This window comes from Euwallacea fornicatus, chromosome 22 (genome assembly GCF_040115645.1).
Source record: "Euwallacea fornicatus isolate EFF26 chromosome 22, ASM4011564v1, whole genome shotgun sequence".
NCBI lineage: Eukaryota > Metazoa > Arthropoda > Insecta > Coleoptera > Curculionidae > Euwallacea > Euwallacea fornicatus.
Window position 1 is genome coordinate 895,087 of NC_089562.1, and position 16,986 is coordinate 912,072.

General features: G+C 36.6%; 1 protein-coding gene across 8 annotated transcripts in view; it reads left to right on the top strand.

The window, feature by feature from the left end:
* pan (pangolin) overlaps nt 1-16,158 on the top strand; it is a 111,892-nt gene extending 95,734 nt beyond the window's left edge. For 4 of the 8 annotated variants that reach the window (XM_066295260.1, XM_066295263.1, XM_066295262.1 and 1 more), the window contains 3 exons: nt 2,892-3,057; nt 4,923-4,992; nt 8,466-16,158. In XM_066295260.1, coding sequence (XP_066151357.1) covers nt 2,892-3,057; nt 4,923-4,992; nt 8,466-8,937 — 708 coding nt within the window. In that variant the 3' untranslated portion in view covers nt 8,938-16,158. Of the gene's footprint in view, nt 1-2,891; nt 3,058-3,391; nt 3,546-4,922; nt 4,993-6,514; nt 6,637-8,465 lie in introns of all 8 variants that reach the window. The other 4 variants (XM_066295261.1, XM_066295265.1, XM_066295267.1 and 1 more) reach the window with 3 other exon arrangements.
* The last annotated feature ends 828 nt before the right edge of the window (nt 16,159-16,986 follow it).

The window sequence follows — 16,986 nt, forward strand, 5'->3', positions numbered from 1 at the left end:
GTAACAAAATTCAATATAATACAATTTGTTAAAAAAAAACAATATTAATTCCTGAAAAAATCTTCAAAATAGTTTTGAATTCATTTCTAAATGAAGCAGACGTGTAGACGGTTGAGGACTGTGCCACAAATGAAAACAGTATTAATTCGTGAAAAAGTTTTGAAAATCTTTGAAAGAGCTCAGTTGCAATATCACTTTTCCGTCACGACCATTAAGGATTCTAAGTACCTTTCAAAAGAGTCAAAATTCCAAGTAATTTCGACTTTTAACTAAAAAGCGAATTGTGTCATTCGTCCGCATTGATCTGACAAAACTTAACTGTAAACCACAAAAAATAACGATGAGAACCCACCCCCAAGTACCAAAAGCGTAAGCTAGAATCACGTCAGCAACATCCACTTCTGCTCACGAAACGACCGTTAACACCGCCCACTTTCATTCTCTAAGTCATGGATACACTAATGGCGTACTTCATGAGTGTTTAGTACAAAAGTGAACCGGATCGTCCCGATTACTAGTGCAGAGCACATTATTCACATGTTGTTCATAGCCGCATCAACATTCGAATGAATCACCTACGAAGTGGTAGCGGTACGAAAACGTACAAAAAATTTACGATCTGCCTTTTGTAAAGGTACTTGAAAACGATCTCCTATAGGAAGTAACCTACGATGTTTCCAGATTTAGTAAAATGGGGAAAAGGTGCGAGTCCAGGGCAGTGGTTCCATTATGCAAACATACCCCAACGGAATAAAAAAACATTTCCTATTGTAAAGACACATTGATTTTAAAAAAAGGCTGCGGTTTTTCGAGAGCAATACTAATTTAGAATTTCATACGGTGTTAAACATGTAATGTTTATAATTAGTGGATGTATATATGTATATTAATTATATAGCCGCTATTAAGCTTAAAATTTTGTGTCAGTCTGTTAAAAACTTAACAACTTCATAGTTTGAATAATATGTATGAGCTTATAAATTTAGTTCCCTTATGAACAACAGCCGTATGCATCGAGTGCCGATCCTGCAATGGAAACTTTTCCTTACTCAAATTGTTCAAATTTCGTAATTTTTATTAATGTGTGACTTTTGTAGGAAACTAATTAAATAGTATAACCAAAAGACATTTTGTAAAGCGGTTTCCGTAAGGTTTCGTAGTGTTTCGAGACGATAGATAGATTTGAGATATTTACCATTGACCCACAAGCATCAAATGGGAATTCTGCACGGAAAATTTTCCTTCACCAAATTGTCCAGAATTTGTAATTTTTATTAATAGCACGTTTCTAACTTACGCAGGCAACTATATCAATATTTGCAATAAATATATAAACATAATTCTATCTCTCGATGGACCTCCCGAAGGCTTTCTTACCATTTATTATTATATTGGGAATTATTGGTAACTCGATTAGAAATGGGCTTCTTTGGTACCTTTTACTTCCATAGATATTTTACCAATCAACTGGGGTGGCACCATATTTCTTCTTATCAATTTTTGGCGTTTTTTGTCGTTGGCGTTTTCGATTAACGTTACTTCAACTAAAACTACCCATTTCTCTAAACTGCCTCTCAATACTCGCAAAAATTTGATCATTTGGGATTCTGCGATTTGAAAATTTATTACGATAGACTCCTTCACTCATACGCCCGTTCCGTTCACAGGACACAGATACTAGAGGCATGTCACCCGTCTCGGCGATAGAATAATGTTCCATTTTAAAAGACCAAAATTTACTCATTTGCAACAAACTAAACTGCGATCAGCGACGACCATGGTGAACATTATCGGCATGGCGGATGCACGGAATATTTATTTTATTGTGGCGTAGGAAAAGCAAAACACATTTTTTTACATATTGTTTTCACAGCAGTGATCAATTGTGAGGTATCGTGAATAATTTTTTTGTGGAAAACCTATGCCTGGCGAAAATTTTGCAACGGACAAAAAAGCTTCAAAATAAAGTTAGTTTATGGCAGAAAAAAAGTCATTTGTACAGGGGTAACATAAATGCAAACTTTTGATTATGAACCAACCGCCATTTTTAATATTTAATATTAAAAAAGGATCCCGCTTACGTCAAAACACGCCAATTGATGTAGTAACTCGTAGTTCTAAAATTAGTGATATGTAAGTTACCTTTATTGCCAGTTCTGTTGTTTTGTTCTAGTTACATTATCCGTTTGTTATTAATGCTTGTGCATTATGTTGCTTTCCTTGGACTCTCTAGGAAAGTAGACATAACAAACAGAGATAGTAGTCGCTAAAACAAATATTAACACACTTGTTTCACGATCTTTTTAACATACATGTATATTAGGAAATACAAATTAATGATGGGTACAATGCAATGAGCTACTCTGGCTGGTATTGGTAGGCAACCCACTATTAACTTAACGACGTCCTACATATCGCAATGATAAGAAAGTCTCACGCTCGTCCGTTTAGAGTTGCTTTCTTCTCTTGTCATGTAAATAACTATTACCGTCAATTGCACCAACAGGTATCTGCAATTTTAAGCGTGGCTTAGCAAAGCAAAACTTATGTTGTTGCGATACCAATGGCGGGTAGTGTCCTAAAGTTCCTATATAAAAACAGTGAAATATCAACGTTTTTGAATATAAACTCCAGTTTTCCACACAAAATCGTAAACATATTTTTCTGTGGCGACTATTTAAACGAGCTTCATAAAAAAAATTCCTGATTTAACTGACCTACGAGGAATCGTACAAGGTATATGCCAGAACAGTATCGAAATTCAGTAAGTTTTCAGAGCTATGGACCGTTTTTGTGTTATCAAATGTAATTTTCTAGCCATCATTATCTGTGGTGTGAATGCGTGAAGCGTGTAAGTAGGAAATGAAATAAAGTACGATTGCGGTTGGTAGTGGCACTCGTTAAGCCGCGAGGAGCAGGCCAAGTATTACGAGAAGGCGCGGCTCGAACGCCAACTGCACATGCAGCTGTACCCCGGCTGGAGCGCACGGGACAATTACGGTTACGGCACCAAGAAGAAGAAGCGAAAGAAAGAGAGAGCACCGATCGATTCGGGAGGTACTTATCTCAAAAAAAAAAAAAAAGAAACTCCGCGCGCACCCCCTCAATCATTCATTCATACCAGACAGATACTTTAATAGTAACAATTAACCCCATTTCGATCTATGTGCGCTGAACTGGTCACATCTCAGCGCACACGGATCCGCTAGGGACTAACAAAATCTCCCACCCCCAAAATTTGTTGGACCGACCGACGACGTGCATATGTACGTGTGTGACGGGGCGTGGCAGAATGGGTCGGCGTGGCCAAAGTGGTGGCGATCTTGCGCTTGCGGCTTCTTGGTGCCCGCCGACGATACGACGCACGTCAAGTTCACTCTGTTCTGTTTAGTGGCACGCGCTCGGCCGCGAGGAGCAAGCGAAGTACTATGAGCTGGCGCGACGCGAAAGGCAGCTGCACATGCAGCTTTATCCCGATTGGTCGTCCCGCGCCAACGCCACTCGCGGCAAGAAGAGGAAGCGTAAGCAAGATCCTCAAGATGGAGGTAGAGCCACCCGACTACGACTTACCCGTATCCCCGCTACTTCCATTTACTCTCATTATTTCATTGGGAAATTTAGTTACCGATGAGGGCGCTGCGAAACGTAAACCATCCCAAGAAAGCGAGTAAACAAATAGTGTTGTCAACCGCACATTAGTTAATATTCGTTTTCAACGATAATATTCGTGCATTAATATTTGAAGTTATGAATGATTTCCGAGTCTTCACGATACGATTCTTTTTATTCCTCATAAATTTGTCTAAATTCAACTCAAGTAATGAAAAACACCGAAGAGTTATTGTGACGTCATACCCAATCAATGTTGTTCGGATGGTGCTGACGTTGCCATTCGACTTCAGCTTTGATATAACATTTTATTGTTTTATATTATTTATTACTGTTGACATTATAATTTAACTAAAGTTTTATTTAAGGGTTGAGAATTGCTTAAAATATGTAATTTAATATCACATTTACTCGCTTTCTTACGTTTGCATTTTGTTTACGAGGTGTCTCATTCATTTTTATTACAATATTTATGTTTCCAATACAACTCGAGAACAGCGGGGGTATTCGTAGGTTGTTTTATTCTATTATTTTATCTATTATATATTTGCATGTTTGGGGTAAATCGGTTGGCCGGCCAGGACCTATTCTGCAACGGTCTCATGCATATACGTCGTTTGATTTTTAATGTTGACGTCGACGTATGCACGTTTGTCGGAATCTTGCATGTCCTGACGACCCCTCCCCTTAATGTTGTAGGGCAGAGCCTCTTGTGTTTTTTTTCTCACACATTCGAAGGGCGTGGGGTACGCGATTTTCCACTTGCAGTGATAACGTAGTTGCGCCATCCATAGTTTAGTCACTTAGACGACCAATTTGGCTCTGTTACGCATGTTCATAGTATTTTTATTAATGTATTTTGTTCTTCCCTAGCGATTTTTTTTTAGATTTAGACATAGTTTGAGGAATATTCAAGACGCCTATAGCGAATTCGGGCATCCAGAAAGTGCGTACTTAGTGTAGTAATCTACGTCAGTATGACGCATTGCAAAAAGTCATAACAAACTGAGACAGTGATCGAAAAGTCATCCATTTTGTTGCGCTTGGTGAGCACTTTTCGGATGCTGAAATTTGCCATAAGTTTCAATGCTCTTTGATATTCTGGTGACAGGTAGATGGGTTTTTAAAAAATTAGGTTTTCCCAAAAACCATCTATGATTTAACTCCAAGCACTAACAAAAAACACTCACTTCTTTTAAAGAAATATGCTTTATTTACACACGGCGAAAGACACATTTATCTTCATTTTTTGCATGTTTCCATTATTTAGCATATTTTTTCGACGATTTAATCACGATTTTTTTCTGAAATAGGAAATAGTATGAAAAAGTGCAGGGCGAGATATGGACTGGACCAACAAAGCCAGTGGTGTAAACCTTGCAGGTTGGTATTTTTTCTTTATATTTCATTGATCTTTCTTAGTAATTTTAGTAGCGATTGTTTGTTTTTGCATCACATTTGAAAAATTTAGTATTTTAGTATGAGAGAAACTTTGTTATTTAAAAAAAGTCCTAGAGACGCATGTTTTGTATAATTTATAATTTATTGTTTTAAGTAAAATTCACGTAATGAACTTTGTATGGGCTTATATCTGTGAAATGGCCGGTTGATTGAACTATATAAACGGTGATTTTTATGCTTAAATTAATTTTTATGTCTTGATGATAAAGTGCTAAAGAGCAAATAACGGAATGAAACCTCACGGGACTATAAATCGTATGTTATAACTATCTCGTATTAAGCGTGTTTATATTAAACGAGTCCTACTGTATTTCCCTTAAGTTTGCTATAGTTTTAACGATATGACTTTACAGATGAAAACATAGATTTCTCTTATAATAATACCTTGAGATTAGCTGCTATAAACCGACTGAACAGATAAATTTTCGGATGTATTAACGACTTTAAACATAAGAAGCTGTATCATTTACATTTATATTACTTAACCAGTAATCATAATATAAATAAAATACAAGATCTACTCATGAAGATCCGACTTAATTGCCAAGTTTGAATTTGGTGAACATTGGTACCTACACTTTGTAAAATTTCCTATTTGAAATTACGATTCTAGTTCAAAATATGGCGTTTGGAGGAGGAAATTTTAGTAAAAATTGCCTTAAAGTAACTCACTTTTTTGAAGTGACAAAATGTAATAACCATAATAAATATTTTCAAAATTCAACACAACACAAGATAACAGTAGATAAAAAAGTATTGTTTTAAATCTAGTTTTTCTCTTAGATTGCGTCAAAAGAGTTTACCAATGTGCCGTCTTAAATTATTCTTATGCATTAAACCCGTTTAACCGTTTTGAAAAATCACATTACGTGATTAATGCTATTGCTAATTTCACTGTGTAATAAACCCATACAAATTACTATTAGACGTTGGCCCACACTTTGTGTTTTTTATCTATGTGGAAAGACTTTGTCCTCAATCTCCAATTATTGTTCGCAACATCGTTTAGTAGGCGGAAGACACTATAGGGAGGATCATCTATGAGCAATTTCGAATCAGAAAATGTGTCTTCCCACACAGACAATAAACCGAAATCTAAAAAACTTAGATATTGTGCACCATACACTGCTGTCTAGTAGTCTCATTAACAATTGTTAAAACTCAGTGCAAGGGGCTGAAAGAACTCTAATATCCCGTAGACACATTTTCTGATGTTTATGCACTTTATCTACGTAATCTAAGTATTTGTTATTTATTGTTTATATTAGTTTTTGATTACGATATGTGTCAGTATTTGGAACTTTAATTCGTACTCTTTAGTGTCGCTTCAAATTTTGCGATATTTTTGCATCTTTTTTCTGAGTGTATTAATGTTTATGTGAGAATTTGCCAATGCGAGGTTGAGAGAGAGAGAGCCCCCTTGTACATTTTAACGATTGTTTAGTCCGGAAAACAGCAGCGGGGGCGCCACGGCCGCCATCCAGGGGAATCTCCTGCATCTCGGGGCAGCAGCCAGTACGCAGCCGTCTCAAGAACCCACATACGTCAATCTATAGCATAACGTTGGTCAGTTAACAGCAGTGTTGGTGTTCGATGTTTAGAAGTTTTTTATTTTTATTTATGTTAACCCATTTTTGTTTTATTTTATAAGTGTTTGCGGTAAAGTGCAAATACAGTAGTTTGATATCTCCATTGATATACCATTAAAATGATTTAAACAGCATGAATGTGCCGTATCCAAGACACTTACCAGAACACGCAGTTCTTACAGCCAACAGCATGTCGATCATTTCTTTTACGGGGTGGTTCCTAATGTGTCATTGCAAATTGTATCTTCTTTTTTACCTTGAGGAGAGGAAGATATGTACTACAATCAGTGCCGTGGAACTATTTCATGACATGGTTTATTCATGCATAATTTTAATTTATCAACGGTATTTGATTCTCAAAAATGGGCGATCAACGCAAATGACAATGAGGGAGTCGAAGCAAAACTTTTGAACATTAAATGCTGCTCCAATATGATGAGGCAGAGGCTCAAACACGCAAGACAGTATTTCTGGCATTTAAAGTGACGCAAATTACACGTACGCCAATGACTTGCGATTGGACTCAAAAATCTTCAAATAGTAAATTCGAATTGTTTCGAATCGATTTTGATCGAAAGTTTTGCGTTGTCAAAATCTATTTAATGTATATCTAACAATGATTGCGATTCCAGTTGGGCATGTTTAAACAGGACTTTTCAAATGCATTCTGAGCTCCTATATTTATGTTAGTTCGGGTAACTTGCGGTATATTTGTGTGTGTTTACTCTATTGAAATAGATTTCAGCTATGTTTAAACAATAATTTAGGTTGAGAAAACATTCTGGAGAAACGTACTCGTTAAAGTTTCGCGTCCGGCACGCAAGAAATCTTAAGTTCAAGCAATAATTTAAGAATAATAAACAACATTCATTGAATCCCATGAGTTTTAGCACGAGAGAACAGGGGTTTTTAAATGCATTTTGAACTACCTATATTTACCTACGTTTACTTCGTCGAAATAGATTGCAGCTATGCCCAAACAGTAATTCAGTATTAAAAAAATACATTAGGAAATTTGCTTACACATCATGTAACCGAATGGCTTAGTGGGATAATGAGAACAAGGTATTTTTAGTTAAAACAGTAAGCCACATGTGTTTCGATGATACCCAAAGGCCCAGCTAACGCTTCAATCAAATCCAAACGTATACAAATAATATTTCTATAGCAAAGACTGCACAATGTTCTACTTCGCACAGTTCACCCTGGTAAGTTACTCTGGTACAGAATAAGCAGATGTATATTAGACCGATAAAAATAAAGCTGCTATGAGCTTGTTATAGCAACATAAAACACTTCAAAGAGAGACATCATTAAGGCCAGTCGCACACCAGCGGAGGTGCATGAGATAAAAGATATGCAACATCAGATGAGCAGTAAATACTGCTTTGAGATATAATAGCGCAAATCTGTTTGAACGAATTCGTTGCTTTGGTTTGCGCTACTTCGTGCTACATATAAATATCAAAATTCAATTGATTTGCGCAATCGCGTCTCAAAGAACTATTTATTGCCTGTCTTACGTTGCGCGTCTCACGTCTCGTGCATCACTGGTGTGCGACCTATCTAATACGAATAAGGGTTACAAGAGTTTTGAAACATTCCAGAGGGTCCTGATCGGTTTTTCCAAGGTACTAGTGAAAAACAAAATTATAACTCTTGCTATAAGATTTACGAAATTTTACTGTCGGAAGATACAAATTGTCTTTGAAATATTATGTTCCACCCTTCATATTTAACCATCAGCATGGTATTTCACCTCACCTTCGCCCCTTTGAAGTATGATACATATCTGTGGTGTTTCAGACGCAAGAAGAAGTGTATACGATACATGGAATCGGGCGAGAGCAACGACGGTAACCAATCCGACGACAATTTAGGCAGCTGCGGCAGCATGGGGGACGCCAACACTCCGCCGGACGATGATAATGAGAGCATCAACCAGTCGATGTCGAGTCCGGGGGGACTGAGCGCCCTCAGCAGCCTTACCAGCCCTGGGGGCATGGTTCTCCCGAGTCCCTCGACCAGCGTTGCCAGTCCGTCGGTGAGCGTAGCGAGTCCGTACATGCTGCAGAGCCCGTTGACGCCCCACGACAGTTTCGACGTGAAACCCCCACTTCCTTTGCTGCACCACCCCAGGAACCCTGTGGGAACGAATCCCCATGATATAAACAATCCGCTCAGTGTCAATCAATTGACGGGACAGTGCGTACGCAACGACGCGTCCGAGTCGAACTCTAATAAGGAGACTGCGCGGTCGATAATCAGCGTCACGTAGCCACGGTGTAGATGGCTCCTAGACGAGCCGCCTGTGATCTTTCTTATAATAATTATCGTTTGTTGCTGTTGGGGTAGAAGCAATCAAGTATATCGATCTCACCGTCATCGGACTAAGATAAGAAGGAAAACGTTTTTTTACTATGTAACATAAATGTCATTTGCCAAAACCACCTCTAATACTATTATTCTAGTGTATTTAAAATAGGTTATTTTTTTTGTTTTTGATAGTTTACACAAATTATTCGGGTCGAATAGTTGCAGCCGGAAATAAGCTTCGAAAATTGTTGAGGAATTTTCATACACTCTGGAGATTAGACAAATAGGAACTGCAACTCGGAAGAAGTGCAGTTCCAGAAAGATGTTCCTTGTGTTGCGAAAATCTTGACAAAACGTAATCCCGAGAAGGAAAATTCGAGTACTGAGCACGTCAAAGGAAACTGGAATTGTTTTCGTCATTCTAGGATTCTTTTTCTGTTAGATTAGATTGCGAAATCAATCAGAATCGTACATTTAGTTGGATAGAAAGGCACATCAGGGGTCAGATTCTTGAATACTGGGCCTCTCCCAGGCTATTGCACGTGGTTGAACACAGTTCAGGTTAGTTCAGGTTAGTTTTGCACATGGTTGAACACAGTTCAGCCATGTGCAATTGCCTCCCTCCAACTATGTAGACGTCGTTCCCGGCGAACTTTCAATTCCCCAAATTCGAGGATTTGGCCCGAGCAGATTAATAAACTCGTTTAGATGTTTTCTCATTTGAGTAAATGGTAATAATTTGGCGTCTAAAATAAAATTAACAGAAATATATGTCATATCATATCATGTTGCGTACAACATTGGAGATAAGTAATTAACCACCAGCTGTTTGGTCTGGAAGGAAGATCTTTGTCATCTTCTTTTAAGGAATTCGAAGGGTTCTGAGCCAGAGGTACTTCTAGGTTGCTTTTATAGCCGAGCCGTAACACCATAATCTGGAGTGTCTACAGAGCAATTCACAGTTTATTAGACAAATGGTTTTCATGATCTTAGATACGAGCATCCAGCAAATCTTCGGCTAAACCGACAGTTTCTAAATCACAATGAATGATCACGTTATTATGTGATAGAAATGTAGCGCCTGCTCGGGGTACTCATCGCAATGTCAATAGTTGAATTTGCGTTAAGATGCTGCGTTTAAATTTGATTTTGTATTCTTATAATAAGGAATAGAGGTTGAACCTCATTTTTTTTAATTTTATTTCGTCATGTAGAAAGGTTTAATTCATTATGTAGAAGAATATCTATCATTCCACATCTGTTATTTCACTAACGGATGCCGATATTCATATCGTACGATATACAGGGTGGCCCTCTTAAAATTGAGGAGAGCATCAAACAGAAGGCACCATGTTTCTTTTTGCACAACAGCTTGAGTTCTTATTCTAGCTAAGAAAAATTTTCAGTTCACATTTGCGGAATCAACAGAAGCACTTCTTTCTCAGAGAGCCTTAAATGCAAAACTCTCAACTGGAAATGGTGCCTATTGTAACGACAATCCAGACCAAAACCTTCCAAATTATTGTGTCAAATGATGTAGTTACAGGGTGTTTTCTTACATTTTGACTACTTCTGATGCATATTAGAGATGGAAGAAACTTTAAACGTGAAAGTTGTAGGGTACTACTTCTGCTATCGACAAGTATGTCATTGAAAAATACACATAATTCTGTATTTCTCAGTACTTGCGATGTTCTTTGGACCATCCCATAATGTTTTCTGGTGATTTAGGAGTGGTCCTACAACTTTTAGATTTGAAGCACAGCCCCATCTTTAGTGATAAGCTGAACAGAAACAAGAGCAGTCTGAATATAACAGGACTCCCTGTATCTAATGTATTGTTATATACATATACATATATTCTATTGATTTTCTTTGTTATTTTTTTATTCATCAGTTGTTGAAATTTAAAAATACATCTCCGTAATTTAAATAATTATGATTCCTCTGGGTTTTTCTACGCAACTAATTGCATCATTCTGCTTCTTTTTACTATGTACCGCCCAAATTTGATACATTCTGTATTTATATAGATGAATTAGACATTTGCTAAGTCTGTAAGCTCGTTCATTTGTCACATTCGATCACTGTAATTGTCTATCACTTATACAGGGAACAACATCTGCTTTCCTTCGAAAGCGAGAGCGTTTACTAATTTGAAATAGCAAATACAGGACATATCATTCGACTAAGCGGATAGGAAAATCGAGGTGAATTCAATCCTCAGAATCCAGATTAAATGGTAAAATGCCGTTAATTTGACATTTTTCCGACCCTGTAACATGAGTGTTTATGAACTCGCACGTGCGAATCATCGAAAGGTTTCAAGTTCAAGGTTTCAACAGTACATAGAATAAAAAAGGAATTTTATAGAAATGCGATGTCATTAACATGGATGTTTCACCTACCTGCAATTCGCAATGTATGCTCTGAAAAACATTTGTATAATTTATAAAGCCTTTTCTAAGCATACGGTGCTTTATTTTCTTCATGATCTTTCTTTAGGATTATATAAAATCGAAAATATATCGGGGAGTCCGTCTTTGAATCTTGAATCCCGGCGAGGTTTAACTAATGCATGTCGTTTAACCTCCACTATGCTCCCCAAATTACAACGTATGAATAATATAAATTCTTCTTAAATAAGATTGGAAAATTCAAACGCATGTCAGTCCTGATAGTTCCAATTGATTATAACGTTTTGTCCCAGTTGAAATTATCCCGTGAGGATCGGTTCAGGTCCCGGTAGCTAAATGCTGCGCTGGCCTCAGCACTTTAGTAGTGCACAGAACGGGGAAAATTCGAATAAGAATTTACTTGATAAGAAAAAGATAAATATTGAAAATTTGCATAAAATTACAAATTAAGGTCGTATTTAGTGCGGACACTCTCAAACTTCACTGGATCTCTTAGCCACTTATTGGGTGAATTGCTCTGTATATGCCGTTTCAACTTATGTAAAATTGAGCGATGTTATAGAAATCTTAACCTGAACTAACTAAAAGTTTGCCTCTTTAAAAGAGAAAGGGCTATTTTGATGACGTAGAGAGCCTGGGATCAATTGGGTCAGGTCCCCTTCTACGGCTCCCAACTGGCATGTATCAACTAACGTCCAGTAGATTGTGAGCAGCATCAGCTAAGACGCCACGTTCGGTAGATCGATTTAGCAGATTTAGGACAGTGAAACAAACTTGCTTCTATTTTCGAAAAGGCCAACCTTTAGACCACACGTTCTAGCCTTCGTTAATGCTGATGTTTTACACACAGTGTTAAGATGAGTGAAGCTGTTAACAATTCGCATTAAATTAATGAATCTTTAAAAACATCACCGAAACAGAAATAGAGGAAAATGTCCCAATGACAATTATATCTTGTAAAAACTTTACATGCCTCCCTTATTTGACTTCAAGGAGCTTCATGTCGATTACTTTTAGATTTAACATTTTTAGTAATTGACTAATCTTAAAGTAATTAATTTAATGAGAATGGAGATCTTGCTGGTCATAGCAGTCTCTGTTAATGTTTATTAGCTTTTAGAATTGAGGAAGGCCACATCTATGGCCGAAACGTTGGATTTTTCGAAAATATAAAGAAACTTACTTCGTTGTTCTAAACCTGCTAACTTTGCCTATTGCGTGCTTACATTTGGACCTTTAACCACTCTCAAGATGGGAAATATCCCTTTGTTAGGGGTAGGAGCTGTTGCTCCTACCCTCAACACTGGTAGTCAGCCCAAACTTCAAGTAAATATCTGACACACACTAGGGCTTGCAAAGAAAACATTGCGACCTTTTTTTGAAGAGACAACACCCTCTAAATCACCAAACAAACGTTTACGTACTGGCCCCCTTTCAAAAGATTTAATATGACTCACAAGCAACCGCGTGAGCGAACGCTCATTATAAGTAGGTGTGTCGAGCTGGCATCTTTCATACCTTACCGAAGTTAAGGAAAGGCAAAATTTGTCCCAAATTATAAGATCCGTGCGTTTTTGGCATCCATTGAACCGTTAGTACACAAGGGGGTTAATATACCTTTGATAGCAGTAAATATGGTGATTGGCTTGTAGTCCATCCCATTTTTCCACCTACTTTACATCATGTTTGGCCTTGCCGTTTACCTCAACTTTCTCACAGCTGCAGAAGCAGGTCCGGATTATAGGTGTATTTATTTATTGTTAATAGAAATGAGAAGTTAGTACAGAATGAACATCCATCTTGGATACATTAGCTCAGTTGGAAGGCTCGTGTAGATGGCCGATAAAATGAAATATTTTTCTTTTAAATATGTTAATTATACTTATTAATTTATATCAAAAACCGATTTTGTCTCAAACCAATACGGACCGATCCTGCAATGCGTTAGCATGGACGTGTTATTGCTTATTTTTCCACACCTTTTTGCTATGGATTATTCTTGCTGTAAACCACGGAGCTCTTAAGTTTTGGGGCAAATTTCACGAGTTTCTGCGTTTCGGAAAAGCTCTGAAGAGCAGACATAACGTCCGGAAATCAGAAAAGCATGCTCATGACAAAACGGCTGTCGTGTTTCGTGGGTTCTCGCTGCTTGTCTCAACCCGTTCATTGATGCAAATTGAAAAATATTGAGTCGACAGGTATTATCTTTTTACATTATGTTTAACTCACGATTAAACTAGAAACTGGTTTGAGAACTTGATAAACCTTTCAAAAATCGGCAAAATGCTCAAAATCGAAAGAAATTACTACGTTTAAACTGGTCAACCTCGATCCGATCTAATCTGAAAAAAATCTTAAAGAATGCGCGATACCTCGTCCACTTTTGTGATAATGCAAAATTGAGCAATTGGTATACCACACTTATACGTACTGGGTGTTTTAAATTCGAGGCACATTATTGAGTATCCGTAAACGGTAACAAATACAGAGTTGAACATTGTTGCACTAAAAAATGTCCCTTCGAAATGCATAAAATATGACTGCTCAAAGTTTCCAGTGACGCAATTCTTATTTAATAATTTTAAATATGTCCGGAATTCTTGTGTTAACCGTTAACGCAGCACGAGGCAGGAAATTGCGATTATGAGACCGAAAATTTTACATTTAAAATTTGGGCTATTAAATAATGTGAATTGGGCAAATACTAAACTCTATTGCTGTGCACCAATGTCATGGGGTTATATGCGACTTTTTTACATGAAATGGTAAAAGGGGGCCTGACTTCGGAAAAATTGATCCTGCAGGCATTCGGAATGACTTAAGAAGCCTATCCAGATAGAGCGAAATCTCTTACAAGCACTCCAAATTAGTTAACGAAAGTATTTCCGATTACATTGGTGATATGTGTATATATATATATGTATATATATATACACATATATATATTTATAATTACTTCTGATAATTTTTGTTTAATTATGCAGCGCAGATAGCAATTTCAATGAGTTCTCCAACATTTCAAGTAACAAAATATCAATAATTCATAGGCGTAGAATGAATCAACCATTAGTTTTAAGTTTCATCTGCACATGGAAATTTGTGTAAAACTTTAATGGCCACGTTCAGACAAAGGTAATAACTGATAAGCGAAGTAAAAATAATGTATTTGAAGGTTCCTTCTGTAGATGGAAAAAACACGTGTATTCTGTAAATTAATTCCTAAAAAAATCGATCAAATAATCGTTTATTTAAGCCGGAATAAGCAGGTGAGCATCGCTCATTAGTTTGTATATTATTGTAAGTAATCTGTACATAGAAAAAATGTTATATAAGAATGTCCCTATAATCTTTTTTTTGTAAAATGTATTTTTGACCTTTTTAAAATTTTATTTGTTATCCTTTCGCATACGGAACACTTTGCAATATCGCCAGTTTAGTTTCTGCGATCGAGGTAAATCAGATTATAAGGTACCTACGTCTTTAAATTTACATTTAAGAAATATGGGTATTTTTGCATTATTACGATCTAAGTTGATGATGATTTTCGTTCGAAGCCATTAGTAACTTAATTTTTCCTAGACGAAATGAAATATGTGATATTTTATACTATTTACTAATACTTAAATATTATTGTGTTTTGGCTTCCTCAGGTTATTCGCATTTATTATGTAATGTTTGGGTTTTTGGAAAAGTGGCCGACGAAAAGTGACGGAACGCCCTATTTACTCTAAACATTTCGATTCACATATTCCTGCTGAGTTTTCCAACATAATAAAATTGTGCCAAAAACGTCGAATAAAAATGATTTGTCTAAATGACGAACTCGCAATAGATGATCAATGATAATTAAATTCCGGAGGAATTTCCCTACAAGTGTGTTGAGACTATTAAGCGTTCCGTTACTTTGAGTAACGTCGCGCAGCTGAGCAACATTCAAGTGCAAAACGCCATATTTTTCTTGATTATCATTATTATCCTTGAGCTCAATCTGTGAGCTTAAGCGTAGTAATGTAATGAATATTGCTCGACGTTAATGTTGTATTTTAACTATTTTAGGTGGGTCTGGGATGTGTTTTATTGCAAAGACTTTCTATTAGGTAAAATCTATGCAAAAAAACACGTCACTTTGTCTATCATGTCGGTGTGCGCTAAATAAAATAAACCAAGAATATTTCTAGATTGCATAATAGACATCTGTTAGACGTTAATACCTTTATTCCATAATTCCTATTATTGTCGTCTCTCTGTAATATTCTTGGAAACCTTAAATTTGCCCACATGGGCCGTCCCAAAAACTAAATAAAACCATATTGTGCCATATCGCTTGGGACGGTACGAGATGGCCCATAGAACCACCCCACGACTGCCTAGTTTGTAAATTTCTTCCTACTATTAAGAAGTTTCAGTTTTGTTGTCTGGATCAGTGCAATGTAAATGTCTTTAATAATTATTACTATGCTTGTTTCGCGGGAAAAGCTGCAATCTAAGGGCATCATTGTTCTCTCTAATTTGCAACGTTTTGTTTTTTGATTTGGAATGGATGAAATGTTCGTTGGAAGGCAGCTTTGTATACTACGTTTCGATCTGGGGGAAGTTCTGAACGATCCCCAGACCGACCGACTCTCGATATAGAGTAACTAAAATATACATAATATAAATAAAATTAGAAACTAAAATATTTAGATGTTAATATGGTCTTTGTAAGTAGAATCTGTTCGTAACATCGTATAGGATAGAATCATTCAACATAAAACCTTACGAAATAATGTTTTTTTTTTCGTTATACCTCAATTCCTTTCTATCGATGTGTTTTGCTCATTAAATTAAAACAGATGTGACCAGCACGTTCATTCTTCAAGGCCTGCAAAAAAGAGAATCGCCAACAAATCTAAACGACATATCCAAAAGCCGAACACGAAAATAGCAAAAACGGAATATTTTCAAATATTTAATGATTTATATAAACGGATACACAATCTACGTAAAAAGTGCATCAAAATGTTGTCGTTTTTCTAATAGGATGCGCCAGTTATAAAACGTGGAAAGCGACTAAAGTCAAACGGTGGGGTCTTCAAGAAACGAAAGTCGTATGCGATATGCGACAGAATTTTACCGAAAATTTAAAATCTCGTATCAGGAGAGCAGAATTTCGAGGAGATATATTTAGCTCCTGATTATTCTTGAAATTTAATTTCCTGCATTATATGCAAAATTTAATATTTGATATCAGGAACATAGAAGTGCGAGGAAGTACGTTTAGCTCCTGATTATTCGTGAACCGATCTTCGAAAAACCAAAATTGTGTATAAACATACAATAGTATTTTACTTAAAGTTTAACCTTTTATATCAGCAACGCAGAAATAACATTTGATGGTCAGAAACTACCTATACCGGTTTGCATTTCTGTATTCCTGGTCCGAAATGTTAATTTTCATTAAAATACTACCTTGAAACAGGCCTTCGAAAAACCAGTGGTGTACATGACAGTCTTATCCTAATGAAAAGTAACATTGGTTATCAGGACCTGAATATCTTCTCACACTTCTGCATTCCTGGCACGAAGAGTTAAATTTTCAGCAAAATACCCGAAAA